Genomic DNA, 26,359 nt, shown 5'->3' with positions numbered 1-26,359 from the left:
TGCCTCCTGGGGTGCCCTGCCTCTCCTGGTGGGGGTCCAGGTCCCCTGTCGAAGCCCTCTGGCCAGACCCCACGCTGGGTGAGGGACAGGCCCTGCCGCTGCTGCCCCTCCCTATTCGGGTGCAGGAGGGGTCCGGGGGCCACTGCAGCCCCCCCAGCCAGTGTGCCCCCACTGTGCCCCGGCCCTGCTTGGCCACATCGTTGCCCTCCTGGATTTTTGCATGAGAGCAGGGAAGGGGTGCAGGGAAGGGCTTGGGGGGGTCTGTCCTCTGCCCTGATGCCCAGATGTGCCCCCAAAAACTGTCAAGACTAAATAAGTGGGGCTGGTTGTTCGCATGTTCTCCCTCAAACCACCCTGGGCTCCCCTTTTGGGCACAGTTCCCTCTCCCCCAACGGCATGGCTGAAACTCTCCGATCATCCTGTGGTGCCTCTACCACCCCAAGCCAGAGTGGTGGTGGTGGGGGTTTCGGTGTGGGAAGGGCTTTTTTCCTCTCTCCCTGGCCAACTTTTATTGGACCGAGTTTAAAACTGTGAACTGCTGCCTTGGAGCATGGAGCTGCTGGAGGGGTGCTGGGGGGGCTGTGGATGTGCTGCGGTGCTGGGACTTTCTATACTTTTGTACGTGTATGGGGCTGCAGGGAAGACTGCAGGGCCAGGTGGATGCAGCCAGGAGAGCAGTTCAATCCAGCCCTGCAGCAAGGGGGTCAGCCCAGCCAGGGGTCCCAAAGTCTGCTGTGAGGCAAAGCAGGGTGAAGAGAGGGGGTAGGACGTGGGACTGATGTCCCTGTCGACAAGTCACTCACCCCTAGCAGGGAACCAAGTGCCTACATGAAGGGCAACCAGCCCCCCCTATCCTGGCTGGGGGTGGCAACCCCCCCGGGGACCCCCCAAGCCCATGTGAGGGGTTCCAGGCACGTCGTTTGGGGGAGGAATGCCAGTTTTTGCCAACGCTTGCGCACCCCTTCCCGCATGGCACGTGTTCTCGTGGGGTCACTCTCCCTCCCCCTGCATGCTGCTCCTCACCCAGCTCAGTCACTGTTCCCTGTCCCCACACCCCAGGCTGCCCCCTAGCACCCACTGCACCTCTGCTTCCCTGCATCCCCCAGCACCCCATCAACCCCTGCTGGGCACAGCTCCTATTCTCCCTCCTTGCCATGGGGTGCCCAGTGCGGGGCCGGACCCCCCTGCCCTGCATCACCGAGGGGCTGCAGGGGCCAGCAGGCCCGACACCACGCTGATGGCTCCCTGCCACCCGCTTCCATTTGCTCCTGGGGGCAGTGGATGCTCCCCACGGTACTGGGATGGGCTGGGGGGTGCGGGGTGCCTGTGGATGGGTGGGGGGCTTTGCTCTGTGTGTGTGTGTGCATGTGCACACCTGGGGGCGCATGGGCATGTGCACGCATGTGCATATCTGTGGGAGCTGCCTGAGCCCCCTGCCCCGCTGCGGCGGTACCTGTGGAGTATCCGTGGGGTGCCCACACCATGGCACCCCCTCCTCCATCCTGCCAGGTCTTGAATAAAGTCAATTGTGCGAGCGCTGCGCCGGGCGCCTCTTCTTGCAGGTGGGGGGGGCACCTCCTCCCCAGGGGGCCAGGGGGGTGGCAGGCCAGCGGTGGCAGGGATCCATCCCCCTCCGCGGCCCCACAGGGTGATGGAGGCCTCGTCCCTTATCTCACATTCCTACGGACAGGGTGCCTAATTATGGGCATCTAACGCTGGTGGCTGGCGGGCGGGCGGCTGGACCCTCCCCAAGGCAGGGCCCTGGGGGGCGCGGGCAGCAGCGCCATGGCATCGCTCAGCTCAGCCTCCACGTACCGCGCCGAGCTCCTCAGCGCCTACGGGCAGGGGCACAGCGAGCCCCGCTTCGAGGGCGACCGGCTGCATGGAGCCTTTGGGGCACGGGGACAGGAGGCATTTGGGTACTCAGGTATCGGGCGTGGAGGAGGGGGGAGGCTCTAGGCGGCCCTGGTTCCCTGGGGATGGCCCCCCAAGGGTTATCCACTTACCTGTGCCTGGGGACAGCATGCAACCCTCCCCTCAGCACAGGTTGGGAGGGCTGGGAGGGGAACCCTGACTGCCCCCCAGGTGCCCCATGGCTCTCTGGACTGTCCTCCAGCTCTTACTCCCCAAGTGCTTTTGCGCTCCCGCTGTAAGTCCTCAATAACCCCAGTGTCCTTGCTATCCCCAGGACCACCATGCTGCCTCCTCCCCCTCCCCAGACCCTTCTGATCCTCCTTTTGTCCTCAAAACCCTCCATAGCTTTTCCTCCCCCTCCCCAGACTCTCCTGGCTGCCCTTATGTCCTCAGGTCCCTTGTGCCACACACCCTTTGAGGTCACCTGCTAGGACCCCATTTTTTTGTACAGCTCCAGTAACTCCAGTGTCCTCTTCCCCCCCAGCCCACTTCCCCCAGACTTTCGTGGCCATCCCCAGTGCCTTCACCCTCCTGTGCCATTCCCCTGCTGTCATCAGGTTGTCCAGTGCCCCCAGAATCTCCCAGAGCCCTCAGGTGCCTCCAGACCACCCACTACCCACCCCAGTATCCCCATTCCCCAAGGTCCCCCAGTTCCCCCTGCAATTCCCCAGCACCTTCACTATCCCCAATCTCGCAGTGCTGCCTGCTAGCCCCAGCCCTCACTCCCCCAGTGTCACCAGACTCTCCCACACCTCCCAGTCCCCCAGCCCCTGGCACTGTGGCCCCATGCCCAGAGGCTCTCCAATGCCTACAGAGTCCCCAGGCGCCATGTACCCCTGCAGCCTGGGCACCTGGGTGCGTGCCCAGGGTGACACCTACCAAGTGGTGGCCGACGTCAGCCAGTTTGAGCCCCCTGACATTGTGGTGACCACCTCCAACTGCCATGTCACCATCCAGGCAGAAAAGGTGAGGCACCTGAGGGGGAAGCATCCCCTCTAGCCGTGGTATAATGGGGGTCCTGTCCCATGACACCCCCTCCTGTGGGTGGGGGGGATGGGATGGGGAAATAGCCCTTGCTAGTGCTGGGGTAGAGGGGAGCTGTGCCCTAGTGATGGGACAACAGGTAACTCCTGCTCTATTGCACCTGTCCTGTACTGGCATAACTGGAAACTGTTCTCACTGAGAATGGAACAACTGAGAACTGCTGTTCCATTGCATTCTCTGCTGGAGGTGGCCAAGTGGGAACAGTCCCTGCTGGTACTGCAGTAGCTGGAATTTACCCCACAAGCTTGGGAGAGGCCTGCTTCCTACTGGCAATGGAATAACTGGCAATTGCCCTGGCGTCACTGGGATCTTTTCTGTTGAATTCCCTGCTGGAGCCAGGGTGTCTGGGAGTTGCTCCATTAGAAGCACTGGGGTAACTGGGAATGTGCTATGGAACCCACCATCCCACACTGCATTCCACTGCACCGCTGGTGCCTCCCCACAGGTGGCTGAGGATGGCACTGTCTGTGACACCTTCACCCACAAGTGCCAGCTGCCTGAAGACACGGACCCACTGTCGGTGAGCTGCACCCTCACCGAGGCTGGCACGCTGGTCATTACCGTCCGGCGCCGCGGCACTGCCGGCCGTGGGCAGCCCCCGCAGCTGCTGTACCGCAGCGAGGCCATGCTGTGAGCGGCTCTGGGTGACAAAAGCCTCCTGGCCTGGAGTGATGCCAACCCCAGCACTGTGGTGAAGCTCAGCCGGTGCCCACCGGCTGTGTCCCTCTCCACCTCCAGCCCCATAGTGCTTCAGCTGTCTTTATAAAGTCCTTTTATTAAATTAATATAAAAATCTCTGTATTTACATGGGGAAAGGTGCATGGCAGAGAGGCAGCAGGACTGCCTGTTCCCAGTCATGAGGTGCTGAGCACAGGGGAAAAATGCCCACCCATGTCCCCGTGGACACCCCAACCTGATGCCCCTCTCTGCCCCGTGGCACTCCGAGAAGGGACATTGTGGTGCTCCTGGAGGGTGTGAGAGCAGTGGCCATTCTGGGGGCACCAGGGGCTGGGGGAGTACAGAGGTAGCGAAGTGGGAAGCCCCAAGAGCTGGCAGGTAGCTGGGGAGCAGGGGCTGGCTGGGAGGCATTTGGCTGGTCCCCAGCCCAGGCAGGGGGCAGAGGCACTGGATTGAGGGTGCCCACTCCTGTGCTGAGCCTGGCATCAGTGGGCTCAGGGTGGGCATCCCCCAGCACCTGTCAGGAGGCCCTTATGGCTTCCAGGGACACAGAGGGGTGGATCTCAAGGGTCTCACTGACCCTTGGGGGTGTCATCATCATCGTCGCCCCCAGGACCAGCCTCGCGGGGCATGTGGTGGTGCTGGTGGCGATCCCAGAGCTGGTGCAGGGCGGTGGTGTCGGCCTCGGTGGTGCTGGCAGTGCTGTCACGGAAGCTGGCGAGCGGCGGGCGCACCTTCACCCCCTTGCCCGTCAGTGAGCCCTCGATGGCCTTGCGCAGCTGCAGGTACCCCAAAGCCATGGGCAAACAGCTCCAGGTGCTGCCCTGTGTCCCTCCAGCCTCCCTGTTCCCTGCTCACCTCCTTGAGGGTCACCATGCCCACCAGCCGTCCGATGCTGGTGACGAATGCGTGGTCCAGGCCCAGCAGAGAGAAGATGGTGTGGGTCTGCAGGAAGAGGGAACTGTTGAGGGTCTGGGGGTTGTGGGTGGGGGTCTGAGGTGGGGTGTGGACGCACCTTGTGCAGCGAGGTGTGCTCCACCAGCTGGAAGGGCGCGGGGTCAATTTTGGCACTGCTGAAGTCCGCCACCTGGTCCAGCTGCTGTTCTTCCCACTCCAAAATCTGGGGAGGTGCCATTGGGCAGGGTAAGGTGTATGGCCTCCCCACAAGTGCCAGCAAGGGCCTTCCCATCCTCCTTACACATAGTCTTATGGAGAAATCTGGATCATCCATCCCCTACCTCCCCATGCCCAACTCATGCTCTGGCACCCTTTTGGGACGTCTGGGACCCCTCTGAGCAAGAGGGTCCTGCCTCTCTCTGCCCAGCATCTCACCTCTGCTGGAGTCATCTTGTCACCCAGAATCATCTCCTCCTGCAAGAGAGGTGTGTTGGAGCAGCCCTGAGGGCAGCAGGCAGTGCATCCGCATGCCGGCTGCAGGCAGGTGCAGGCAGGGTACAGGCAGGGTATTGGCAGCACATGGGCAGGTCAAGTAACATGATTGGTTGACAGGACATCGGTCACATTCTGATTGGCCACAGTTGGACAAGACAAGCTTGTGATTGGTGGAGAGAATGCAAGGCGTGCCATGATTGGCTGAGCAAAGTGGGGCAGATCCCGCGGTAATGATGGCTGAGAGGCTCCACACCCCAATTCCTGGGAAGGTTTGGGGTGTGGAGGATGCACACCAGGATTGGTTCGATGGAATCATCACTGTCCAAGATGGACTGCACAGACACAGGCCCATGGTGATTGGCCAAGCAAAATCTTGCCAGGCCCCCGATTGGTTCAGAGAACTCCTGCCAGGCTCTGATTGGCTGGCAGGAGCTGTGCCCAGGCTGCAATTGGCTGCAGCTTACCACAATGGAAATGCGGACGCGTTTGGCCTTGTGATAGGCTGTGCCCTGGGCCTGCCCCGTGGGAGAGACATCAGTTAGGGGATGGGATGGGATGGGATGGGGTTGGGATGGGGTTGGGATGGGGTTGGGATGGGTGGGATGGGATAGATTGGCATGGCATGGCATGGCATGGCATGGCATGGCATGGCATGGCATGGCATGGCATGGCATGGCATGGCATGGCATGGCATGGCATGGGTAGAAATTGGATGAGATAGGGTGGGATGGGATGGAAAATTGTGGAAGTGTATGGGAAGGGACAGGCAGGGTTGAACATGAATGGAAAGGGACGTGACAAGAACAGGCAGGGCTGGGAAGAGCAAGGCAGGGCTGGGCAGGGCCAGGCAAGGCCATTCAGGAATGGGAAGGGATGGGCAGGGCCAGGCAAGGCCATTCAGGAATGGGAAGGGATGGGCAGGGCCAGGCAAGGCCATTCAGGAATGGGAAGGGATGGGCAGGGCCAGGCAAGGCCATTCAGGAATGGGAAGGGATGGGCAGGGCCTGGCAAGGCTATTCAGGGATGGGAAGGGCCGGGAAAGCCCAGGCTCTCACCTCGGTGGGCTCTGTGGCAGCATTGGCACAGAAGAGGCTCTTGAGGGCGATGCCACTGTGATCAGCACTGCCAACTGCGGGTGGAGAGGAGGTGTCAGTGGTGGGGGCACAGGGGGGCCGGGGGGCCACATGCAGACTCACCTGGGGGGCTATCGGGTGGGCTGCTGGGCACCCGCTTCAGCGCCGGCTTCAGGGGCTTGCGGAGTGCAGGACGGGCAGGGCTGCCTGAGGAGGTCTCTGTGCTGATCTGTTGAGGGGTTGGGGTGGTCGGATGAGGGTGGTGGGGGGCACCCTGACCAGGCATCCCCCAAGACGGTTACACTCCTCACCTGGAAGCGGATGCTGGAATCAGAGAGCCGGTGCCCATCCTCGGACAGCACCTTCTGCCGCAGTGTCAGGAGCCGGCGCTGGGGGCTGAGCTGGCTGCTGAGCAGGGCCCCCACCTGTGTCCGCTCAATGGAGCCCAGCAGGATCATGGACTCTGCCAGGCACAGCAAGGGGCCATGCTGGCTCCTGATGTTCCCTCTGCCACCCACCCACCATCCTGGCATACTCCACGGCTGCCATGGATGCTGGCAGAACCTCTGCCTATGTCTCACCAGCTGACTCCACCAGTGGCAGATTCTTCATCTTGGTGCTGTGCAGGACCTGCTGCAGGTCCCGGTACTTGCAGTTGAGGGTGACATAGTGGATATCCCGTACCATGATGTCCTCCACACGCACGTTGTATTTCCTGCCCAGGGACAAGAACAGTGGCCTCAGATAATGCCACTCCCTCCCCTTGTGCCTGATGAGGGCTTTGGACAGGGGACACAAACTCACTCGTGGTGGCCCCAGCCCAGCTCAGGGAGATAGGGAAGCTTCTTGATGCGGATGATGCTGTCGTAGAGGGAGGGCTGGAGGCTCTGGGCAACAGCATTGGCCAGGATGACAGCGATCATGACAGGGAGGATGTGCGAGATCTGCCCCGTCAGCTCGAAGACGATGACGGCAGTGGACACCGTGTGGGTGACAGCACCTGACAGTGCGGCTGCCCCTGCGGCCACCATCAGGAGAAAGGGTGGGGTTGTCAGGTATTGCCCACCAGGCTAGGTCCCCACACTGGGTTCCCCCCCTCTAGGGCATCCATGTCTGGAGCCCTTGGGACCATCTGGAGACATCCCCAGTGCTGGTATCACTCCCAGTTCCAGGGATCAGCATCAGATGCTGCATCAGGCAGCATCTCCAAATGATGCCCACCATGGTGTCCCCATTCCAGCTCGGTGCTTACCCACCACGGCGTAGCCCCCTGGCACGATGCGGTAGATGTTGCTGTCCGTGTGGATGCCATCAGGGAACCAGGCTGCCATGCTCTCCCCCACCAGGCGCCCAAAGGCTGCACCTGAAGGCAGAGGGGGGCTGGGAATGGGCACAGGGCTCTCCCAGCACTCAGCCCAGCCTTGTGCTCTCTCCTCTGCCTGAGGCTGCCAGGGAAGGGGAAATCTGGAGGCACCCATAGGTGCCCAGTTTGGGCTGAGAGGTGCCTCTCTCCTCCCACTCTGCCAACACAGGGTGCAGGGTCTTACCAATGACGAAGACAGGCATGAAGGCTCCACAGGGCACTGGGATGGTAGTGGCCAAGGCTGACATCCAGAACTGTGGAGCAGACACCCATTAGTTGCCCTCCCTGACCAGCCCTGCCTCCTGCCCCTGCTGTGACCCTCAGCTGAGTGCTGTGGAGTAGCACGTGGGCACCGCACCCTGCAGTGGGGCATGGGCTCCTCCCAGGGGCACCCTGCCAGCTCCTCCCTGGTGGCACTTGGTGGCTTCTGGCCAGCACCTCCCTGGTGGCACCTAGGAGCAGGCAGCCAGAACCTCCCTGGTGGCAAATTGGTGGCTCCCATCCAAGATCTCTTTGATGGCATGCCAGCACCACCCAGCAAACACCTCGATGGACTCTTGGAGCAGCCACCCAGTGCCTTCTGGTGCCACCTTTCTGGTAACAATCTGGCACCTCCCTGATGGCATCCAGGAAATCCTCTCCATAACCTCCTGGTGATACCCTGGGTATGACAGGGAAAGTAGGCACCCACCTTCATGAGGATGAAGACAACAAGTGTGATGAAGACATTGGAGCGGGGATGGTGCCAGGCCTCCAGGATGCCCAAGTATTCAAACTCATCACTAATCCCCTGCTTGGCCCACGTCTGGTTGTCAAAGAGTGTCACCAGGGTGTCCTTCTGGGTGAGCTGGTGATGGGCAGGGATCAGCTGGGGCTTGTGGTGGCCTTGGGGGGGGGACTGGTGTGCCACCCCTCAGCAGGTACCTGGCCAGCCATGAACTGTCCAAAGCCAGGCGGGAAGGTCAGCGTGGAGATGATCAATGTCACCAGGGCAGGGAAGAGCAGGCGCCTGGCAGGGTGGCACAGGGCAGAGGGTGATTTTGGTGCAGCCCCAGCTCCACCACCCTGCTGCTGAGGACTGCTGGGCACCTACTTCTTCATGAGGAAGCGGTTGATGGTCTTCTGGCGGCGCATGAACTGCACAATCTTGCGGTTGAGGTAGACAAAGAGTGCGCCCCCGAAGCCACTGGCGATCCTGGGCAGAGCCAAGGGAAGAGGTGTCCTGCTGCCACCACCAGTGCCACTATGGCCACCCCTGGGGCCATGGGACGGGTGCTGGGATGGCCATACTCACCCGATGACAGCAAAGGCAGGCAGCTCCTGCAGGTCGAAGGGGAAGTCGAGGCGGAAGCGGGTTTTGAACAGTGCCGTGATTGTCTCTGGGGGATGGTGGGGATCAGTAGGGCTGGGCAAGGGACCCCTGTGCCCTCACCCTGCTTGAGATACCTTCATCCTTGTTCCAGACAGCAAGTACACGGAAGATGAAGGCGCTGAAGGTGGCAGCGAAGAAGCCGCGCCAGTAGTTGCGGACGGCAAAGAAGGTGGAGGTGACCTCGATGCTGAAGAGGACTCCTGGCATTGGGGGAAGTGCACAAGGGAGGTGGAGAAACCTAGATAGGCCCCTGGTACCTGGCATGCTTCCCACCCTGAGTCCACACTCGTGCACAGCCCATGGGGGTCTGGCTGCCCCATGGACACACTATGGGGCAGTTCAAGGGCTTCCCTGGCAAAGCACGTGGCTGGTCCCAGCTGGGCACAGTGGACACAGCACAGTGGGCCAAGCACAAGTCTGCACGAGCGAGAGGGTAGCACAGGGATGTGGGCAGCAACATGAGGGGTGGCACTGGGGTGGAGTGAGGTGCACATAGATGGACAGATAGACAGATAGGGCAGCAGGCAAAGGGCAAGGAAAGAGTCAGACACATCACCAACCTACGGGCAGGGCTCAGCGGGACTGGAGTGGGGAGCTCCCTGGAGCGTAGGGCAGAAGGGGAGAGGACAAGAGCAGACATTACACATCTGGGAGGATGGTGCCCGCTCCTCCCTTCCTCCTCCCTGCTGAGCAGCACTGCCCTCTCCCATGTAGCTGTCCTGGGGGTCCTGCTTGCCTCTCCAGGTGGACCCTGCTGCCTGGCCAAGAGGTGTGGGGGGTGTGGGGGGGCCCGGGGTGACCCTACCTCCAATGGGGGCGGCGAAGCAGCAGCCAACACCGACAGCACAGGCAGCTGCCAGCATTTCAATGTTTCTTGCCTCATTCTGTGAGGGAGACAGGAGTGAGTGGGCACTGCCCCCCCCAGTCCTAGGCACTGCCAAACCTGCTGCTAGACACAGGTTGATCCTCCTGGGGCCAGCCTGCCTTGCTCACCTCGTAGAAGCCCCCAAAGAGGGAGAGGAAGCGGCTGAGCAGGGCTGCACACATGCTGGCAATGTGGACAAAGGGACCCTGAGAGGACAACAGGGAATGAGGACATTGCCCTCAGTGTCACTCCCTGGTCCCCTGCTCACCCTGCCCCAGCACTGCCCTCACCTCCTTGCCCAGGGGCATGCCACTGCCCAGGGCACATGTCAGTCCTATCACCTTGGCCACAAAGGTCTTGAGGGTGAGGTACTCCTTCAGCACAACGCCCCGCAGGATGGTCTTCATCTCGGGGATCCCTGAGCCTGGTGACATGGGGACAGCCTTGACCAATAGCCATGAAGGGAGGACACTACCCCATGGTTCTGGGGGCTAACCCTTGATGCTCTGCCATACCCCACTGCCACAGGGAGATCCCAGAGACACCTCTTCCCACAGCTGGGAGGAGCAGCCCCATAATTATGTAGGCACAGCTTAACCCATAGCCCCATGGAGACCTCAATCTCATAGCCCCCAGGAGACTCTGAAGATTAGGACTTAGCCCTAGGAAGACCCCTAAGCCTGCTAGCCTCACAGCCCAGGAAGACATCCACTCCTTAACTCACAGGAGACTCTTTGAAGACCTCTCTCACATAGGCCTTAGAAGATCCTCAAACCCATAGCTCAGGATTACATCCAAACCACAGTCCCCAGGGGACCCTCTGAAGACCAGCCCATATCCCTAAAAAGAGTCCCAGAACCTCTAGGGAGAGAGCACAGCCCCTTCAAGGCACAGCCCCAGGGAGTGGACACCCTCTCTAGGCTGCAGGCAGCCCCTTGATGCCCTACCCACGGCCTGGGGAGCAAGGATCTGGGTGAAGCCAGCTGAGAAGGTGATGAGCACAGTGGGATAGGTGACCCAGGCCATGTATTGCAGCAGCACGTTGGTGTCCAGGCCCCCGTACATCCACTTCTGAGCTGTGGGAACAGCAAGGCACATGACATGGCCCTGTGGCATGGCCACTCCCTGCCCTGACATGGCCCCAGGAACCTACTGGTACCTGCTTACCTTGGAGGCACGTGGCGATGGCGAAATCCATGGCCCAGCTGACCAGGGCCATGACCAGTCCCAGCAGTATGAGGAAGACCCAGTCCTCACCCACCTTGGAGATGAGGAACCTCTGGCACTGCAAGGCACAGACTGTGGACACAAGGGCGGGTTCAAGGCTGGATGCCCCAGGGATTGGCACACTGAAGTGGCAGAGCCAGGCTGGCAGCAACAGCAGTGCTCACATCCAGCAGCACTGACCGAGCACTGCTGGCACTCTGGTTCTGGAGCACTGCTGTGTCCAGCTGTCACAGCCAGCTGACTCTGCACAGTCACACACAGCACCACTGGGCATGCACCTCCCACCAGCACAGCCTCCCTGGCATGGCCCCAGGTAGAGGGGCTGGGGGCCCCCGGTCCCTGCAGCGTGCCCGGCTATTTCGGGCCATTGTGTCCCAGCGGGCAGGTGGCATTGTCCTCGGCGCCGGTGTCCCATGACAGCCACAGAAACTCTACCCACACCACTGTGCCGGGGTGGGCAGCCTGTCCAGGCTGTGCCATCGTGGAGCTGTGCCCACCCGTGACTCTTACCACGGCAGGGGGCACAGCGGCCCTGGGTGTACTCCAGCAGCTCGGAGGGGCGGCGGGGCCGGGGCGTGTCCCCCTCCTGCAGTCGCAGCCGAGCTGCCTCATCCTTGGCAAAGGAGCCCAAGTCCTGAGTGTAACGCCCATACATCTGGGGAAGAAGGAACAGGCAGGGGTGTTAGGGCGGCTGCTACCCCAACCCCTGTACCCAGGTGGGGAAACTGAGTCAGGGGAGCAGTGGGCATGCCAGCGTGGCCTGGCAGGGGAGGGAACAGGCATGGCATCCCAAGGCAAAGGGGTGGAGGCGCCTGTGGGAGTGCCCGGCTGCCCTCCAGGGCGTGGGAAAGAGCCAGGGAGATAAGGTGAGTGTGGATCGATGGTGATTGTTTTGCTCACATGCCCAAAGCAGGCAGCTGAAATGTCGGTACCAGTCTCTGGCCCTGCCCAGGTGCCCCAGGCACTGGAATGGGCTGGTGGAGGGTGGAGAAGGGCCTCCAGTGATGGGAGCGTGGCCAGCTTGGCCAGGAGACTCTCTGAGGGCTGGTATTGGGCTTGTGCTGGCACTCTGTAGGCACCATACCCCAACATTGCTAAAAGCAAGGCTGGAATACCTCCCCAAAAGCAGCTTTGGTAGGCCATATGTGACACGAGCTGGCTGGTCTCAGCTGGCAGCAGGGAGGCAAGAGGACAGTGAGGGACAGGATGTACCCCCAGTTCCAGGAGAGGCGGAGTACAACATCAAGCCCAGGGTGGTCCCTGGGCTGTGAAGAGGGGATTTAGGGATCAAAGGGGTGTGAGTGGCTCTGTGCCCACATAGGGATCACCCCCCTTTCCTCGGGTGCCTCCTGCCTGGCTGTGGCACGTGGCATGGCCCTGGCAGGGGGTGGGCCTGGCAGTGCCCCTCGTGCTGGCCAGAAGCTCTTTGTGCCCGTCCTCCCCGCTGAGCCGGGGGCATTTGTCCCGCGCTGGCGGGCACTGCCAAGGACTCGGTTGCTTGGTTTCCGCCTCACTCCCCCCTGCACGACCTGAATGCCAAGCGCCAGAGGTTGGCTCGGCACAAAGGGAGGCTTCAGGGCCGCGGGGGCCCTGCCAGGCTCCCACGTCGGGACAACGTGAGCCCCATGCTGATGGTGTGCCCACCCGCCGAGCCGTGCCAGCGCAGCGCGTGTCTGCCCAGCCGGGGCGCAGCCGCCCTCCTCCCCGGCACGGCCCGGCACAGGGGCAGCGCCACGGGTGGGCACCGCGCTCGGCACGTGGGCAGCCCGGCCCGGCTGCTGGCCGCACTGCCCACCCCGGATGCCTGTTCGCAGCCCCCTGGTTTGCCGGCAAATGCCGACTCCCCGCGGGGCCGGCGTGGAGGCGCACTCCTCACGGGGCAGCGCTCCTGCCCAGGTCCCTTCGGTAGACAGCAGAAAGCAGTCAAAGCGGCGCCAGGTGGATTCCCTGCTGTCTAATACCCGAGTTCTGCCCAGCAGCGGGAGGGAGAGTGGGGATGTAAGCAGAGAGAGGAGGGTGAACTAAGTTCCATTGCTGACCCTGTCCTGGCATGGATTTTCCCCCAAACTCCTGCTCAGCATGGGCTCAGTGGCTCCTTGCCCTGTGGAAAAGAGCTGGAGGGAAAGGCGCGACCACCTTGAGGGGCCAAATCCAGCATCGGCTGTCAGAGGAGGACCCCGGCCTCGCACGGGGTCTTGATTTCAAAGGCTCCCTTTGGAAAAAGCTTGTTTGCTCTGGAAGATGAAATGGGCCGGCACCCCAGGAGTGCTGTCACCCTGCCAAGCACTTGCCTGCCTGGCCCCACTGCTGACCCATGGCCAGCCCAAACCAAGAAAGAAGCACCCCTAGGCTGAGGGCCCCCAAAACAGCTCTGTGTCTACCTCTTGGGGCTGTGTCAGGGGCTGCCACACTGTCCCCCCGGCACTGGGGCACACGATGGGATGTCCAGCCCCAGGGGCTCCAGCCTGGTTGAGGGTGGTGGGATTTGCTCCCCCTCTGCCCCACTTTGGAGCCAACCCCACTTATAACAACAGGGATGCAAGCAAAGGGGCCATGCCACCCTGCTGCCACCTGCCAGCCTATGCCATCCCATGCCACCCCTCTGCCCCATGCCACAGCCCCACAGGCAGGACAAGGGACCCCCACGGGTGCCCAGTGCTGAGCAGCCACAGGTACTGTGCCCACAGCCCTGGCATGGCTGTGAAGAGCAGTGGTGGGCTCTCTCCTTCCTCCTCCTCCTCCTCCTCCGCTTGGGTTATTTTTCCACAAAGGCCTTTTGAAACACAAACAGCCCCGGGACTCCGGCCTCTGCCGTGAAGCAGCTGAACAATCACAGTGCCGGGCGGGCAGGGAGCGGGCACGGGGGGGCTGGCGGGGGGCACTCGGGGACACGGGCACGGGCCAAGGCCACTATGTTGGTCCTGGGCTCCTGCACTGCGGGCACCGGCTGTGCCACGGCCCCTTGGGCACTGCCAGCCCACAGTGCCTGCTGTGCCTGGGCCATGCTGTGCCTGGGCTGGGCACTGGCATCTGGTGCTGCCGTGTCCCCATGCCAGCCTGTCCCACAGCACTGAGCCTGCTTGGCAGTGGTGCCCACCTCCTCATGGCCAATGCCAGCCAACCTTCCCCCCCAGATTTCCCCTAGGGGAGATACACAAAGGCAAGGGTTAGGGGTTCCTCTGGGCTGGCAGCGGGCAGGCAGAGGCCAGGGGGTGTGTGTCACGCTGCCCGTCTTAGCCGGGCTCTAATCACCCTGAGCAGCTCTGCAATGAACAAGGGCAGTTTGTCAAGCTTAATCTCCCCCATGGGGCCTGTTGCTCCCTGCCACAACAGCCTGGCATGAGGGCGACACTGGGGTTGATGTGCATCTCAGCACCCTTGGCATCCCAGGAGTTCCGACAGACACCTGTCCAGCATGGGGACCCCAGGGTGGGATGCCTGGGGAGACCTTTAGGTCTGGAGGTCCAAGACCCATGGCATCCCAGGGCCAGTGACATCTGAGGAGGGGAAGGGCATGGGGTAGGGGCACAGGCCTCTGGACTTGGCTGGGCACAACCCTGCAGCCTGGCTGTGATGGCTTGGCTGTGGGCACGTGCAGCAAGAGCTGTCCCCAGGCCATCCAGCTCAGACTAGCCCATGCCAGGCTCCAGCTGGATCCTGACACTCCTGGCAGGTGCTGGCAGGAGCCGGTTGTGGCTCAGATGTATTGGGGAAGGCTGGGCACTCCTCCTGCCCAGCATGTGCCCGGGCAGCTCCCAAAACGCAGGTGTGAGGCTACGGGATGGGAGCCCGCACCCAGCCTCACCCACAACCCCCAGGCACTTCCACAAGCCTCACTGAGCCCAGAGGCCATGGGGATGGGCACCACGGAGCACCCAGGACATGGGTGCTACCCTACCCAAATAAAAGGACGGCAAAGTCTGCCGGTGCTGAGCACAGCTCCCCTGATGCCAGCCCTGTGTGCCTCTCCCCTCAGCGCTGCCCGCAGGCTCCTCCGCCCCGCGGTGCCCGGCTGGGATGGCCTCTCTGCTCACCCACCGTGACCAGGGCGCCCAGGGGGGCCGTCTGGAGCTGGCGGCAGGGAGAGGCACTGCCACCGCTCACCCCTGTTCCTGCCCCCGACTGCTCCCTGACTCAGCCCTGCCGGGAAGGACCGTGGGGTCAGTGAGGTCGTGGGGATGACGGCACAGCCGCGGCTCCCACGGCCAGCTGGTGTCCTGCAGACACCTGAGCGCGGCGGTGCAGGGGCAGCCTGGGGTGAGCACTGAGGGCACTGCCAGAAGAAGGGTTTGGGTGCTGGGAAAAGTATACAGAGCGGCAGTGCCCTGACGCTGCCCCATGTGCTCATGCTGGGTGGGTGAGGCTCAGCAGAGCCCGCCTCGCACACAGCAACTGGCTCAGGCTCTCTTGGGCAGCCGTGGGCACGACAGCTCTGTGGCCACTCAGTCTCTGCTTCCCTGCACACCTCCCTGGCCCTGCCTGTCCAAATGCCTTTAGCAGGGCAAAGTACCGTCCGCCTTGGGCACCGTCCCAAGCGGAGGCCCGGGAAAAGCACCTTTGCCCGTGATGTTTGAGGGCCGTGGGCAGCCGAGAGCAGCGGAGTGACTGGGCACACAGCGGGGAAGGAGGACACCCCAGGACAATGGGACACCCTGGTGCCACTGGGGAGGCTCCTGAGGAAAAGGAGTTGTAAACATGGGGCTAAGGTTGCAGGCGGGGGAGATACCTTATCTTGGGGGCAGAGAACCGGGGACACGCAGCGCGGGGAAGGGAAGGGAAGCGTTCCTGGCTGGTGCCTCTGGGAGCCCCCCACAGGGTGGGCATCCTTCCCAGTGATGAGGGGTGGTGCCAGGGGGTGGTTCTGAAGTTTGTGCACAAGTCCTGCCCTGGGGGTGGGGGTTCAGCCAGGCTCCTCCACAGCCGGAGAGGGGCTGGGGGTGACATCCTAAACAGGAGACAGCACCCCAAACAGCGCACCGCGGAGTTCTGCCGCCCTGAGCAGGGACACCCCCAAAACCCCCGGCTGTTCCATCACGTCCCTGTGCCACACCGGTGCCCGGTGCCCGCCCGGTGCCCTCGGTACTCACCAGGGTCTGCTCATACTGCAGCGCCCGCTGCGCCTCGCTCTCGGAGGCCATGGTGCCGCCGCTCCGCTCCGCGCCGTCCGGTGCCGGTGCCGCTGCCGGTGCCCGCGGCGGCCGCGGCTCCTCCCGGACCGCGCGGGGCGGGCCCGGGGCACTGCCCGGGGGAGGGATCGGCCGCGCTCCGCCTCCGCCGGCAGCGCCCGGCACCGGCAGCGCCCGGTACCGGCACCGGCGGCGCTGGGTGCGCAGTGCCCGGGTGGGTCAGGGGGAACCCGGCCGGAAACTCTGTCCTATGGCGAGACCCCGTCCGCCGTGGCCTTTGCCTGGGATGGCACCCGTCGGCACCAGAGGGTACAACAGGTGAGGTTAAAAGCTGGCGTGGGTGATGCGACCAAGGGCCAACTTCCCCCGGGACACATTGCTCCCTCTTCCCACAGGTACAAGGGGCTGGCGTGGGGCTGGGCGCTGCTTCCTTGTGGGTTCCCCCTGGGGAGATGTGGGAGGACCGTGCTGGGGCTCTGCAGACCATCACCTCCAGGCTCATGGCCGTGCCTGGCTAGGGAACAGATTGGTGGGGCAGAGTGCCTGGGGTCTGCCTTGCCCTGAAGGGCACAGGGGCACCTGTCAATGCCCAAGGAGGGCGGGGCACCTTGGCACTGTGGGGATGTCACCACCCCGAAGCTGTCAGGGAGCTCATCCTTACCGTTACGCTGCTCAGCGTCCCGGGACTGTCAGCCCCCAGGGAGAGAGGTGGGCTCCACTCTTTGTTGCTGAACTCGCTGGGCAGTAGAGGCTCAGTCCTCTCCAGAGAGGCACACGGGTAGAGCTTGGCACCGGCAATCCCTGTGCAAGGCACTCCAGCATGGCAGGCTGGCTGCCGGGACCTCTGTCTCACCGCCACCACAGGCTCAGGGGTGACCAAGGCAGCTGGCAGGGCCACAGTCACCCTCCTCCCCAGGGCACAGGATGGCACCTCTGTGGCAAGAACTGGGTGCAGGGGAAGTCAGAGCTGTGGCACTGCTGGGCTGGTGCTGCAGGATCGGGAACAGGCTGGTTCTCACTGCCCAGGTGCCACCCTCTGGTTTGACGTCGGCACCCCCAAGGGTGGGTGATGATGGCTGGGCTGGGGGCTGGGATATGTCCTGTGCCAGTCTGGGAGGGTTCATTGGCCGACATGAACCAGTTTGAGGCAGGGAGGTGACAAAATGGGTTGCCCGCTCATTGTATCCCCAGGCACGGAGCTCCCTCCTTGCTCGTCAGCTCCTGGCACTGCCCCATGGCAGCAGGGATGTTCATCCGGAGGGGAAGCTCTGTGCCAGGACACACACTCTGCCCACTGCCACCAGCGTGCCTGGCTGTGGGCCGCCAGCACACTGCAAGGCCACCACAGGTGATGCCACCCTGCTGGCACAGGTGGCCACCATGGCTGTGGGTGCATGCAGGGCAGGACACCCAGCTTAGCGTGCAGGGCTCTGTCTCTGCCCAGTGTGTCCCAGTGCCATCCTTCTATTGCTCTACCACTACTCCAGTTTAGCCTAGTGTCACCTTGGGTGCAGCCTCAGTGTAGGCTGACACTGTCCCAGTACAGTGTTGTGGTTGTGCCACTGTGCTTTACTGCTATCCCAGTAGAGCCCAGTGTTACTTTCCCTACAGCTCTGGCACTGTTCCAATATAGCCCAGCATAGCTCTGACTGTCCCAGTCATCCCAGTGTATACCAGCACAGTACCAATGGCCCCAGAAATCCATCAGTCCTCCACATTAGGGATCAAAGGTCAGGTGGCAGCATTAGGTCTTCCATGGGCCCCAGAGGCCTTAGTCCAGTGCAGCTGTACTGGGGTCACTGGGGTTGTGCCACCCCAGAGCACGCACAGGGGTCTGCCAGACAACCATGGGTGTCTGTGCCCAGCCCTGGGCACGTGGCTGGTTGTGGGTGCTGCAGGACAAGGGCCTCCATGGGTGGCAGCTGGATTGGGCCCCAAGCTGGGCTCTTTGTGCCACCATGGAGGTGTGGGGAAGAGAGTCCTGCTGTCCCTGTGCTAGCAGGCACCATCACCAGGCACTGTGTTGGCAGCCTCTGCTGTGGGCAGAGGTTGTCATCATAGCTCCAGCTGTGGGCACTGTACACTGCTCTGGTCTTCTCCAGTGCCACCCCACAGCCTATAGGGGTGTCCTCATCCTGGCATTGGCTTTGACAGCCCATATCCCTAATTATACATCCCCAACCCCAGCAATGTCGAGACCTTCAAGTTCCCCATGGGATGCATGGGCACAGCCCTGTGCCTGCTGCTGTTAGAAAGAGACAGGAACCAAGTGGGCAATAGCTCTGTTTTTTAATAAATATATCTTGACCCCCATCCACTGACACCATAAATTATGTGAGAAACCCAGCTGAGACAGGGTGGGTGCAGTAAACAGGGGCTAGAGGGACTTTACACTATGTACAACATGGGCACGATGCCTGCCAGCCAGGGGGTGCTTGGAGTGGCAGGGCAGCTGGTACCCCAACCTCCATAAGCCCAGCCACTGCCCACTGGCACGAGTGGCAGGGCAGTCCTGGCATTGCAGTCGTGCTGAGATGGGGTGCCCAGGCTGGGGGCCTGGCCATGTGCACCCCACTGTGCTCCTCTGTGCCCCCCGCCCTGCACGGGCAGGGGCAATGGGTACTGTGGCCCCCCCATGCCACCCGGCATCGCTGCGTGCTTGCCCCACTCTGGGCAGCAGTCACTGCTCAGTGGCTCCGTGACTCCACCTTGGCATCGTGGTCCTTCTCCCGTGCATCTGAAGGGGCATCCAGGGCTGGTGGGGGGAAAGTGGAGCTGAGAGATGGGCACAGTGGGTGCCAGGAGGGCACTCGGGGTGGTTGTGCCAGCCTTGGCTCAGCACCAAGGAGACTGGGTGCTGCCACAGAGTGTTTGGGCAGAGGTGCCTATGTGGGAGCACTGAACTCACCACGGCACTTGGCACAGCAGGGGTTGTCCCTCGTGGCAGGGCTGGCGCAGGCGGACGGGGGACACTCCTGGCGCTGGCAGTGTGTCTCTCCTGACTGGGGAGCAGAAAGAGGGGCTGAACATCAGGGTGAGGGGCAGCAGCTCCTTAGAGTGCAGTGGTTATCTGGGGTGCTGCTCTCCCACCATTCCCAAAGCCCTGGAGACTGGCACAGTGGCACCTTCCCTTCCCCTGGTGCTGCCCCAGGGTGGCACACTCACCACACACCAGCACAGGATACACTTCATTTCTCCAAAGGGGGGCACAAAGGGGTGCCAGCTCTCATTGTTGAGGTACCAGCGACGCCCAAAGCGGCATGCCCGTGGTGCATCTGCCTGCATGGAGTCAGCCAGCTCTGGGACACTCCTCTCGGGGGCTGCAGGAAAGGGCACTGGGAGAATGCCCGCCTGTGGCAGGGCAGCCTGTGGCATTGCCAATGGGGGTACACAAGAGCTATGCAGGGAGGATGAAGGGCAGGAGAGGGATGCTGATACCTGGGCACTGCTTGCAGCAGTCAGAGGGGTTGGCACGCACAGGGTTGGCACAAGTGAGCCGTGGGCACTGCACCTTCTCGCAGTGCACTTCACCTGTGGTGCCCTGCAGGGAGGGCACAGGGTTCATGGGAGGCACAGGGCAGTCCCTGGTTTGAGCCTCAGCTACAGTGCCTGGGAACTGAGAGCACCCATAGGTGCCAGGCCAGGCTGGGGCGCAAGTCTGGAACCCACACCCACCTTACAAGTACAAATGGCACATTTGATGAGACCAAACGGGGGCACGACAGGGTGCCAGCGAGTGCCAGAGCCTCGCCACGTTTTGTCGCCATCGAAGTAGCAGCCTGGGAGGGGGAGAAGAAGAGGAAGTCACAGCCCTTGTGACTCAGCCTTTGCAGAGCTGCCCCCTCAGCCCATGCCCACAAGGACTCACCCTCACTACTGTCCCGTGCCCGCTCCAGCTTCAGCTCTTCCTGCTCTGTCTTCTTCTCTACAAGGAATAGGAAGGCCACGAGGGGTTGCACACGGTGCCAGCAGCAAAGTCTCTGAGAAGAACCCCCATCTTGTTTTCACAAGGAACCCCCCAGCCCATCCCCCAGGTACCTTCACAGATGGGGCAGCACAGCTCTTCGGGGTGCACCTGGTGGGTACAGTTGAGGGGCTGGCACAAGATGGGGTCACAGATCACTGTGCGCTTCTGGGGACAGCAGGGATGGGGCTCATTACAGAGGGGCATTAATGATGGGTGTTGCCCCTTCAGCACAACCCCTGTCTCGTACTTGGCAGCTGCAGATGGAGCACTTCTTGTCATAGTCAGGTGCCCAGCGTGTGCCATGTGCCCGGTGCTGACCCTCAAAGAAGCAGGAATTGGGGTCCTTCTTCAGCTGCTCCTGGTCCCTGGTCTTGGTGCTCTCAGAGAGCTCTGCCTGCCCCAGGGACTCCTCTGGGGCCAGGCGGGTCCCTCCTGCATGGCATTGGTTGGGAATGTGCACCTGGAGGGGGCAATGAGCAGGAGTCACTTCCTGTGCCAATGCCTGGCTGCCCACCATGGTCAGGGCTGGTGAAGGAACCACCCACGACCACAAAACACATCAGGCTGTACTGCTGGGACCTTGTAACAGAGTGATCCTGTTCCCTTCCACCCTGGCTGGTCCAAGCAGTGCCACCTGGCTGCAGGCAGCAGTGGGGATGAGTATGGGTGTCCTGCCCCCATGGGAACCTACCCTTCCTCGCATCTCCCCATTGGGGTGTGCTTTGGTGCTGACTTGCAGGAAAGCAGTGCCCTGGGCCAGGTGCTGCAGCAGGTCGGCATCCAGGTCCTTCACCACCCCCTGAGCCTGTTGTGGCAAGAGGGGCACCAGGGTGAGGACAAGCTCTGGCCCAGTCCCTGCTGTGTGGTGCCCTGACCGGGTTCCCACCTCACCTCAGTGCTGTAGAAGCCCTTGAGCAGGCGCTTGTTCTGATGGGGGCGGGTGCCCATCTCCCCCAGCTCGGCCACCCCGTGGATGTGGGCACTGACAGTGCCATCGCTCGGGCGTCCCAGCCCTGCCACCGAGATCTCATAGTGCAGGTGGCAGTGCTCATCCAGAGAGAGCCAGGCGTGCCCCCCAGCGCCACTCTGCACTGGGGGGGACACCAGCTGCCCTGCCAGCGCCACGGGCATCTCTGCACACAGACAGGGACCGTGGGAGGGTGTGGGTGGTGTGTGGGAGGGCTGCCCCATTGCCCCCCATTACCACCCCACATGTCCCTGGTACCTGTGTAGCGGGTGAGCAGTCCACTGTAGGGCAGGGAGATGATTTGGCCCCGCAGCTCACCCTCTGCCCAGTCTTTGGTGGCCACGTTGAGGAAGAGCTCATTTTGTAGAAGCATGTGGGCATCACGGGCACTGGGGCTCTGCCAGGCACCACAGGCCTGCCACCAGTGGGAGACCATGCAGGTTGGGACAGGGACTCACTCAAAGTCCCCATGCCATCCCTCTCAGCATCAACTAGTGCTCACCAGCCCATCCTTGTAGCTGGGTGTCATGTCAAACAGGATGTTCCTCTTGTTTTTCCGCCGGGGTTTGGTCTCCAGTGTGATACCCACCACCTCGCTGGCAGTGCCCACCACCTGCACCTGTAGGTGGGGGTGCCAAGGGGCAGTGCCATGGTGGCAGATACACCTGGGACCCTTGAGAGGTAAATGGGTGCCCACCACTTACCTGATACTCCAGAGTGCCATTCTCATGCAGCACCAGTTTGGCTGAGCCTACAGCCCCGGTCTTGGTTGGCAGCAAAGCGTCTGCTCCACATAGCACACTTTGGATGGCTTCAGCCCAGGGAGAGAGGTACAAGGGTGGGTGAGATTGGCACGGGGGTGAGCACAGCAATCCCCCTACACCCCAGGGTGCCTGCCCTGCACTCACTGTCACAGCTGCGGCGGGTGGTGATGGTGCCAGCCAGCTGGCGCGCGTGCCGGCCCTCCGTCTCAGCCACGATGCGGAGCTGCCCCTGCACCAGCCACTGCAGCTCCTGGGCAGTCAGATCATTCAGCACCTCTGCGAATTCGGGGTCCTGGCAGGGGGTAGAGTGCTATGGATCAGCCCAGTGCTCTGGGCACCGTGGCTGCCAGGGCATGTGGGGGAAGAGAACACTTTACCTCCACAGTGATGTTGGCGTGGATCTCCCGTAGCGTCTGGTCCTGGTGCAGGATGCGGATCCTCAGTGGGACCCACGGGGATTCTGGACACGGCAGAGGGGAGCGGACCCACTGGACCAGGGGTCTGCAACCACTGTCAAACCCACACCTCTGTGCCTAGCTCCTCCAAGCCCCTGGCACTTTCTTGCCAGTTGCCTGCCCCAGTGTACCTGGACCCTCACCATTCCTTCCAGCATCCTTGCAAACCTATCCTAAATCCTTGCAAGCTCACCTTGCAAACCTATCCTTCTTGCACAATGACCCTCACACCTCATATGCTCTTCAGCACCCCCAGCCCCCCTGCATAGGTGCACAGCATCCCCTCTCCACCATGTGCACCCCAAATCACACAACATATAATGTATGCACACCTCCAACCCCCCCCTCCACACACAGCCCTTATACCCACCCTGAGCCCCACACCCAACCCAGCCACGCAGCCTGACCCCACAGATGCTGAAATATGCATCCTGAGCTGTAGACATGCCATGCACTCCTTCAGGTCTACTCAGGGCCCTCTGGGCAGTGCCTCCCTCCCCTTCCCTGCCTGCTCTCACCCCTTGCTCCAGGCTCCAGCAGTCCCCGGGCCATGAGGATGAAGTGCAGTTTGTTCTCAGTGTCGCTCAGTGTCAGCATGGCCATGCCCCCAGCACCCAAGTGCAAGGGATCCAACGAGGTCAGGATGGCACCGAATGTCTCTGTGCAGGGACAGGGGCATGAGGGACATTCTGTCAGGCACCCACTGGGCCTGCATGTGGGAGGTGGACTTACCTGCAAAGAGTGCCCGGTGCTTGAGGATGTGCCCATGGACCTCTCCGGAGGGCTGTGCCCGGGTGATGAGGGACACACGGAGTTGTTCCCCCCGCAGCAACTGGACGTTGGCTTTGGACACCGTTCTCCACATTCCGCAGAGCTGTGGGTGAAGGATGGAAGGGCTGGGCCGTGGCTGGGGGGCACCGCCCACCCGGCAGGGGTCAGAAGGGGCACCGTGGCCCCTGCCCTCCCAGCCCCTCTCACCATGCCGTCCTCGGGGGCAGCACTCTTCTGCACAGGGTGCTCAAACAGCACGTTACCTTCGGGGTCACTGAAACGCACCCGGCTCGGCCGCCCCAGCCTGCGGGCATCCAGCGGGGGGTGAGCAAGGGCCACCTACCTGCCCTTCCCCTCCCCCGGCACCACCCTCACTCAGCATCAGGCACAGGGGTGTGTCGGGGTGAGCATACAGAGGTAACGGGGGTTTGGGGTGGGCAGGAGAAGGATGACGTTCTCCTGAGGTGCTAAATGTTAGGCTCTGCCCACCCATTCCAGGACTAGCCCAACACTGCTGTCCTGCCAAATGCCAGCTTGGCATGGATTGTCTGGGCTCCCCTATCCTGGAGCGGTGTCTAACTAGCACAAAGCGGGATGAGGGTCTCTGCCGGGAAAGGCAGCATGGCAGAACCCGCTGGGAGCTGAGTGTTCAGGCTGTAAATAAGGAGCATTTTCGGCTCCGCTTGGCTCCCCCTGTCAGAACTGGAAATTAGTCACCACTTTACTATGCAAAGCGGCCTGGAAGCAAGGAAGAGCAGAAGAAACTGGAGCAAGAAGGAGGGAGGGAGGGAGAGGAGAAGCTCTGCTGCTGGCGGGCATCTGGGGAGGGCATGGCAAGGATGGGGAACCCTGGCAGCAGTGCCAAGGCACTGCCCACCGGCAGAGCCTGCAGGGTGGCACAGCAGTTCTGCCAGCTGCACCCACGGGAGCCCTGGAACCATTCCCGTTTGTTTCCAGTCCAAATCTGGAGGCAAATGGGTGAGGCTGGGCCCACACTGTGGGTGTGCCGAAATTCTGGCCGCTGACCTAGGCTGGAGCCCAGCACATTGCTCCCCCTTCTCCAAATCTCTCACTCTGTCAGTGCAAGGCTGTGGCACTATGGGGGGATATCAGAAAGGAACCTGAGGCACAAGCAGTGCTGCATTCCCCCCCTTTTCCAGAGAGCTGCCTGCTGTGCCAGGCTGGGCAGAGAACAGGGGCAGCACTCACCGCTCGTAGCTGATGGAGAAGAGCAGGGAGGAGCGCAGCAGGGTGAAGCGAGCCTTGCCCACGGCGCTGGATGTGGGGTGCCATGGCTCTGGGCCACTCGTCAGCAAGGCCACAAACTCTGGGGAGGAGATGCTGCTGATGAGGGGGAGCATGGGGGCTGCCCCACAGTGCTGCTGTCTGGGTGGGTGCCTCACCTGTGCGGGCATCATCACGAGCCAGGCCCTCAGAGCTGAGGTAGGAGCGGTCATTGTAGGGCTTGTCCAAGTCATCCTCCTTGTCCTGGAAGTACTCGAAGGTGTCAAAGCGGGGTGCAGAGCTCTTCTCTGGGGGGCCTGGCAAGATTGGCATGGGGTGGACTCATGTGATGTGTGAAACCATCACACCAGGCTGCTTGTGCCCAAGAGCTTGGGGTGGGGTGCAATAATAAATCGTCCCTTTTGAGATAGACCAAGATGTGCCCTGGGAATCACTGTGAGGCTCTTAGCAGGGGCATGCTGTGCACAGGCATGTGGACAGGCAGGACATTTAGCCCTGTGTGCCCTCCCTGCCCTCCTTTCAGGCTGTTCCCATCAAGGCTTTCCCCTGCCCATCATATCATGGGCACTGGTGACTTTCATAACAAATTGACTAGCCCTTTTCAGGGATGGCATTCAATACCCCCTTTCCCAGGTCAACAGGGGATCCTGGGGGACTGGTGGGGGCTCTCTGCAGAGAGGCACCCACTCTCCTCACCTTTGGGGCAGGTGTGGCAGCAGTGTCCAGGAAGCAGCGTGGCCCGGGGACAGGCAGGCACGGGGCAGTCCTGCTTTATGTTCTTGCAGTTCACTTTCCCCACGGGCTTCCCCCGGTGGTTCCTCTGTTGTGGGGGGCCAAGAATACCCCAGGAGAGCCGTGCCAAGGTGTGCCAGGCCATTTCTAGGGGTGCCAAGTCATGCCCTCCCAGCACAGCCTGGCTTCTCCCATATTTTTCCATCTGGAGCCCTGGACACCTTGCACAGTCCCCAGATGCCTGTACAGCAGCCAAACCCGGGCCCCCTCCCACAGCCCCCAGCCTCTGACCAGCTGTGCGTGGCCCCGCCAGCCCCGGCCTCGGGGAGCTGCTCAGAAGGAGGGAGGGAGGGGGCCGGGGGCCATCCCCGAGGAGGGGGAGGAAGAATGAAGCCTGATCCTTTAAATCCCCCTTCTCCTCCCCCATGCCGCGGGGGAGGACATCCAGGTGTCCGGCTGGCTGAAGGAATCCCGCTTCCCTCTTCCATGGGAAGGAGTGTATTGAACAGAGGGATATAACTCCCTCCTTGCGAGCCCCCTCCCCAGCAGACCCGGGTCCCGGGGGTCTCCCCGGGAAAGGGGTGTGTGGGGGCACTCACCGGCTCGCAGTGACAGATAACGCAACGCATCACCCCGAAGGGCTCCCCCAGGTCCGGGTGCCACGTCTCCTCCAGAGCATAGAAGTGTCCCCCGAAGGCGCAGCCTGCGGAGACCCCACCACCACCCACCGCCGTCCCCGGTCACCTCCGGGCCGCGGACACCCCCCTGCCGCAGCCCCGGAGCGGCCGGCACCGCCCCGCCGCCCGCTGCGCTCCCGGTGCCGGTCCCAGTGCCGGTCCCGGCCGGCCGGGGGGCCCGGGGCGGATCGCGGGGTGCCAGAGGAGGGGGGTGCAGGCAGGCGATACAGGACGGGGGTGGCAGGGAGGGGGTGCCCGGCGCGGGATGGGTGACGGGGGCGCGGCAGCGGCTTGTCCGGGACCGGGGTGCGCGGAGCGGGGGAAGGAAGGGTGTAGGGCAGGGGGCTCCTACCTGCCGCCCCGCCGGGGGGCAGCGGGTCCGTGTCGGGCCGGATGGGCAGGGTGAGCTTGGGGCGGGCGGCGCGGCCGGGCAGGGGCCGGAGCGGGAGCAGGGCGAGCAGCAACAGCGCGGCGGCGCGCATGGTGCCGGCCGGCCGGGGCGGGCGGACCGGGACCGGAGGCGGCGGCGGCGGGGAGGGGGGGCCGGGCGCTGCCGGGCGCTGCCGCCGCCTCTGCCCGGCCGCCGGCTCCGGCTCCGCTTTATAGGCGGCGGCATGGGCAAGCGGGAGCTGCGAGCCCTGTGCAAACAAAGGCCCCGCTAATGAGGCGCAGGCAGCGGCCGGCCGGGGGGGGATGCGCCCCCCGCCGCGCTCCGACCCCCCCACAT

At 62.7% G+C, this 26,359-nt stretch overlaps 3 protein-coding genes across 3 annotated transcripts; 1 reads left to right on the top strand and 2 right to left on the bottom strand.

Annotated features, from left to right (window-relative positions):
* Nucleotides 1-1,785: 1,785 nt before the first annotated feature.
* Nucleotides 1,786-3,592, top strand: LOC310913061 (alpha-crystallin A chain-like; the record flags this gene model as incomplete). The annotated part of the gene is made up of 3 exons (XM_083868169.1): nt 1,786-1,927; nt 2,729-2,880; nt 3,404-3,592. 3 exons carry the CDS (start codon nt 1,786-1,788, stop codon nt 3,590-3,592), a joined length of 483 nt encoding a protein of 160 aa, XP_083724295.1.
* A 132-nt stretch (nt 3,593-3,724) lies between these two features.
* CLCN2 (chloride voltage-gated channel 2) lies at nt 3,725-16,105 on the bottom strand. The gene is made up of 24 exons (XM_083868926.1): nt 16,016-16,105; nt 11,439-11,583; nt 10,869-11,000; nt 10,649-10,777; nt 9,992-10,125; nt 9,830-9,907; nt 9,642-9,720; nt 8,911-9,036; nt 8,759-8,843; nt 8,558-8,659; nt 8,389-8,473; nt 8,156-8,311; nt 7,649-7,718; nt 7,354-7,464; nt 6,906-7,119; nt 6,683-6,816; nt 6,413-6,564; nt 6,225-6,330; nt 6,084-6,157; nt 5,493-5,543; nt 4,969-5,007; nt 4,652-4,756; nt 4,495-4,581; nt 3,725-4,415 (listed from the first exon to the last, which is right to left on the bottom strand). Exons 1-24 carry the CDS (start codon nt 16,064-16,066, stop codon nt 4,209-4,211), a joined length of 2,652 nt encoding a protein of 883 aa, XP_083725052.1. The 5' UTR covers nt 16,067-16,105; the 3' UTR covers nt 3,725-4,208.
* A 2,591-nt stretch (nt 16,106-18,696) lies between these two features.
* Nucleotides 18,697-26,114, bottom strand: CHRD (chordin; the record flags this gene model as incomplete). Its single annotated transcript, XM_083868174.1, has 23 exons — nt 18,697-18,809; nt 18,963-19,056; nt 19,220-19,374; nt 19,493-19,595; nt 19,730-19,833; nt 19,923-19,979; nt 20,093-20,186; nt 20,269-20,481; nt 20,713-20,826; nt 20,913-21,154; nt 21,247-21,403; nt 21,491-21,607; nt 21,693-21,799; nt 21,897-22,044; nt 22,130-22,212; nt 22,726-22,866; nt 22,940-23,081; nt 23,186-23,282; nt 24,188-24,305; nt 24,382-24,519; nt 24,911-25,043; nt 25,555-25,658; nt 25,985-26,114. 23 exons carry the CDS (start codon nt 26,112-26,114, stop codon nt 18,742-18,744), a joined length of 2,859 nt encoding a protein of 952 aa, XP_083724300.1. The 3' UTR covers nt 18,697-18,741.
* Between the last annotated feature and the right edge of the window lie 245 nt (nt 26,115-26,359).

This window comes from Zosterops lateralis (assembly GCF_965231275.1).
Source record: "Zosterops lateralis genome assembly, chromosome: 10".
Lineage (NCBI taxonomy): Eukaryota > Metazoa > Chordata > Aves > Passeriformes > Zosteropidae > Zosterops > Zosterops lateralis.
This window is presented reverse-complemented; position numbering and strand designations above follow the sequence as displayed.

Bases quoted from the DNA above. Each gene is read 5' to 3' on its own strand.
- CLCN2 (XM_083868926.1), bottom strand. From the start codon at position 16,066: ATGGCCTCCGAGAGCGAGGCGCAGCGGGCGCTGCAGTATGAGCAGACC. The intron at 10,778-10,868 runs GTAAGCAGGTAC...CTGTTCCCACAG, and splicing joins CATCGCCACGTGCCTCCAAG to CTCAGAAGTGGATGTACGGG. The intron at 9,908-9,991 runs GTGAGGGCAGTG...TTGTCCTCTCAG, and splicing joins GCATGCCCCTGGGCAAGGAG to GGTCCCTTTGTCCACATTGC.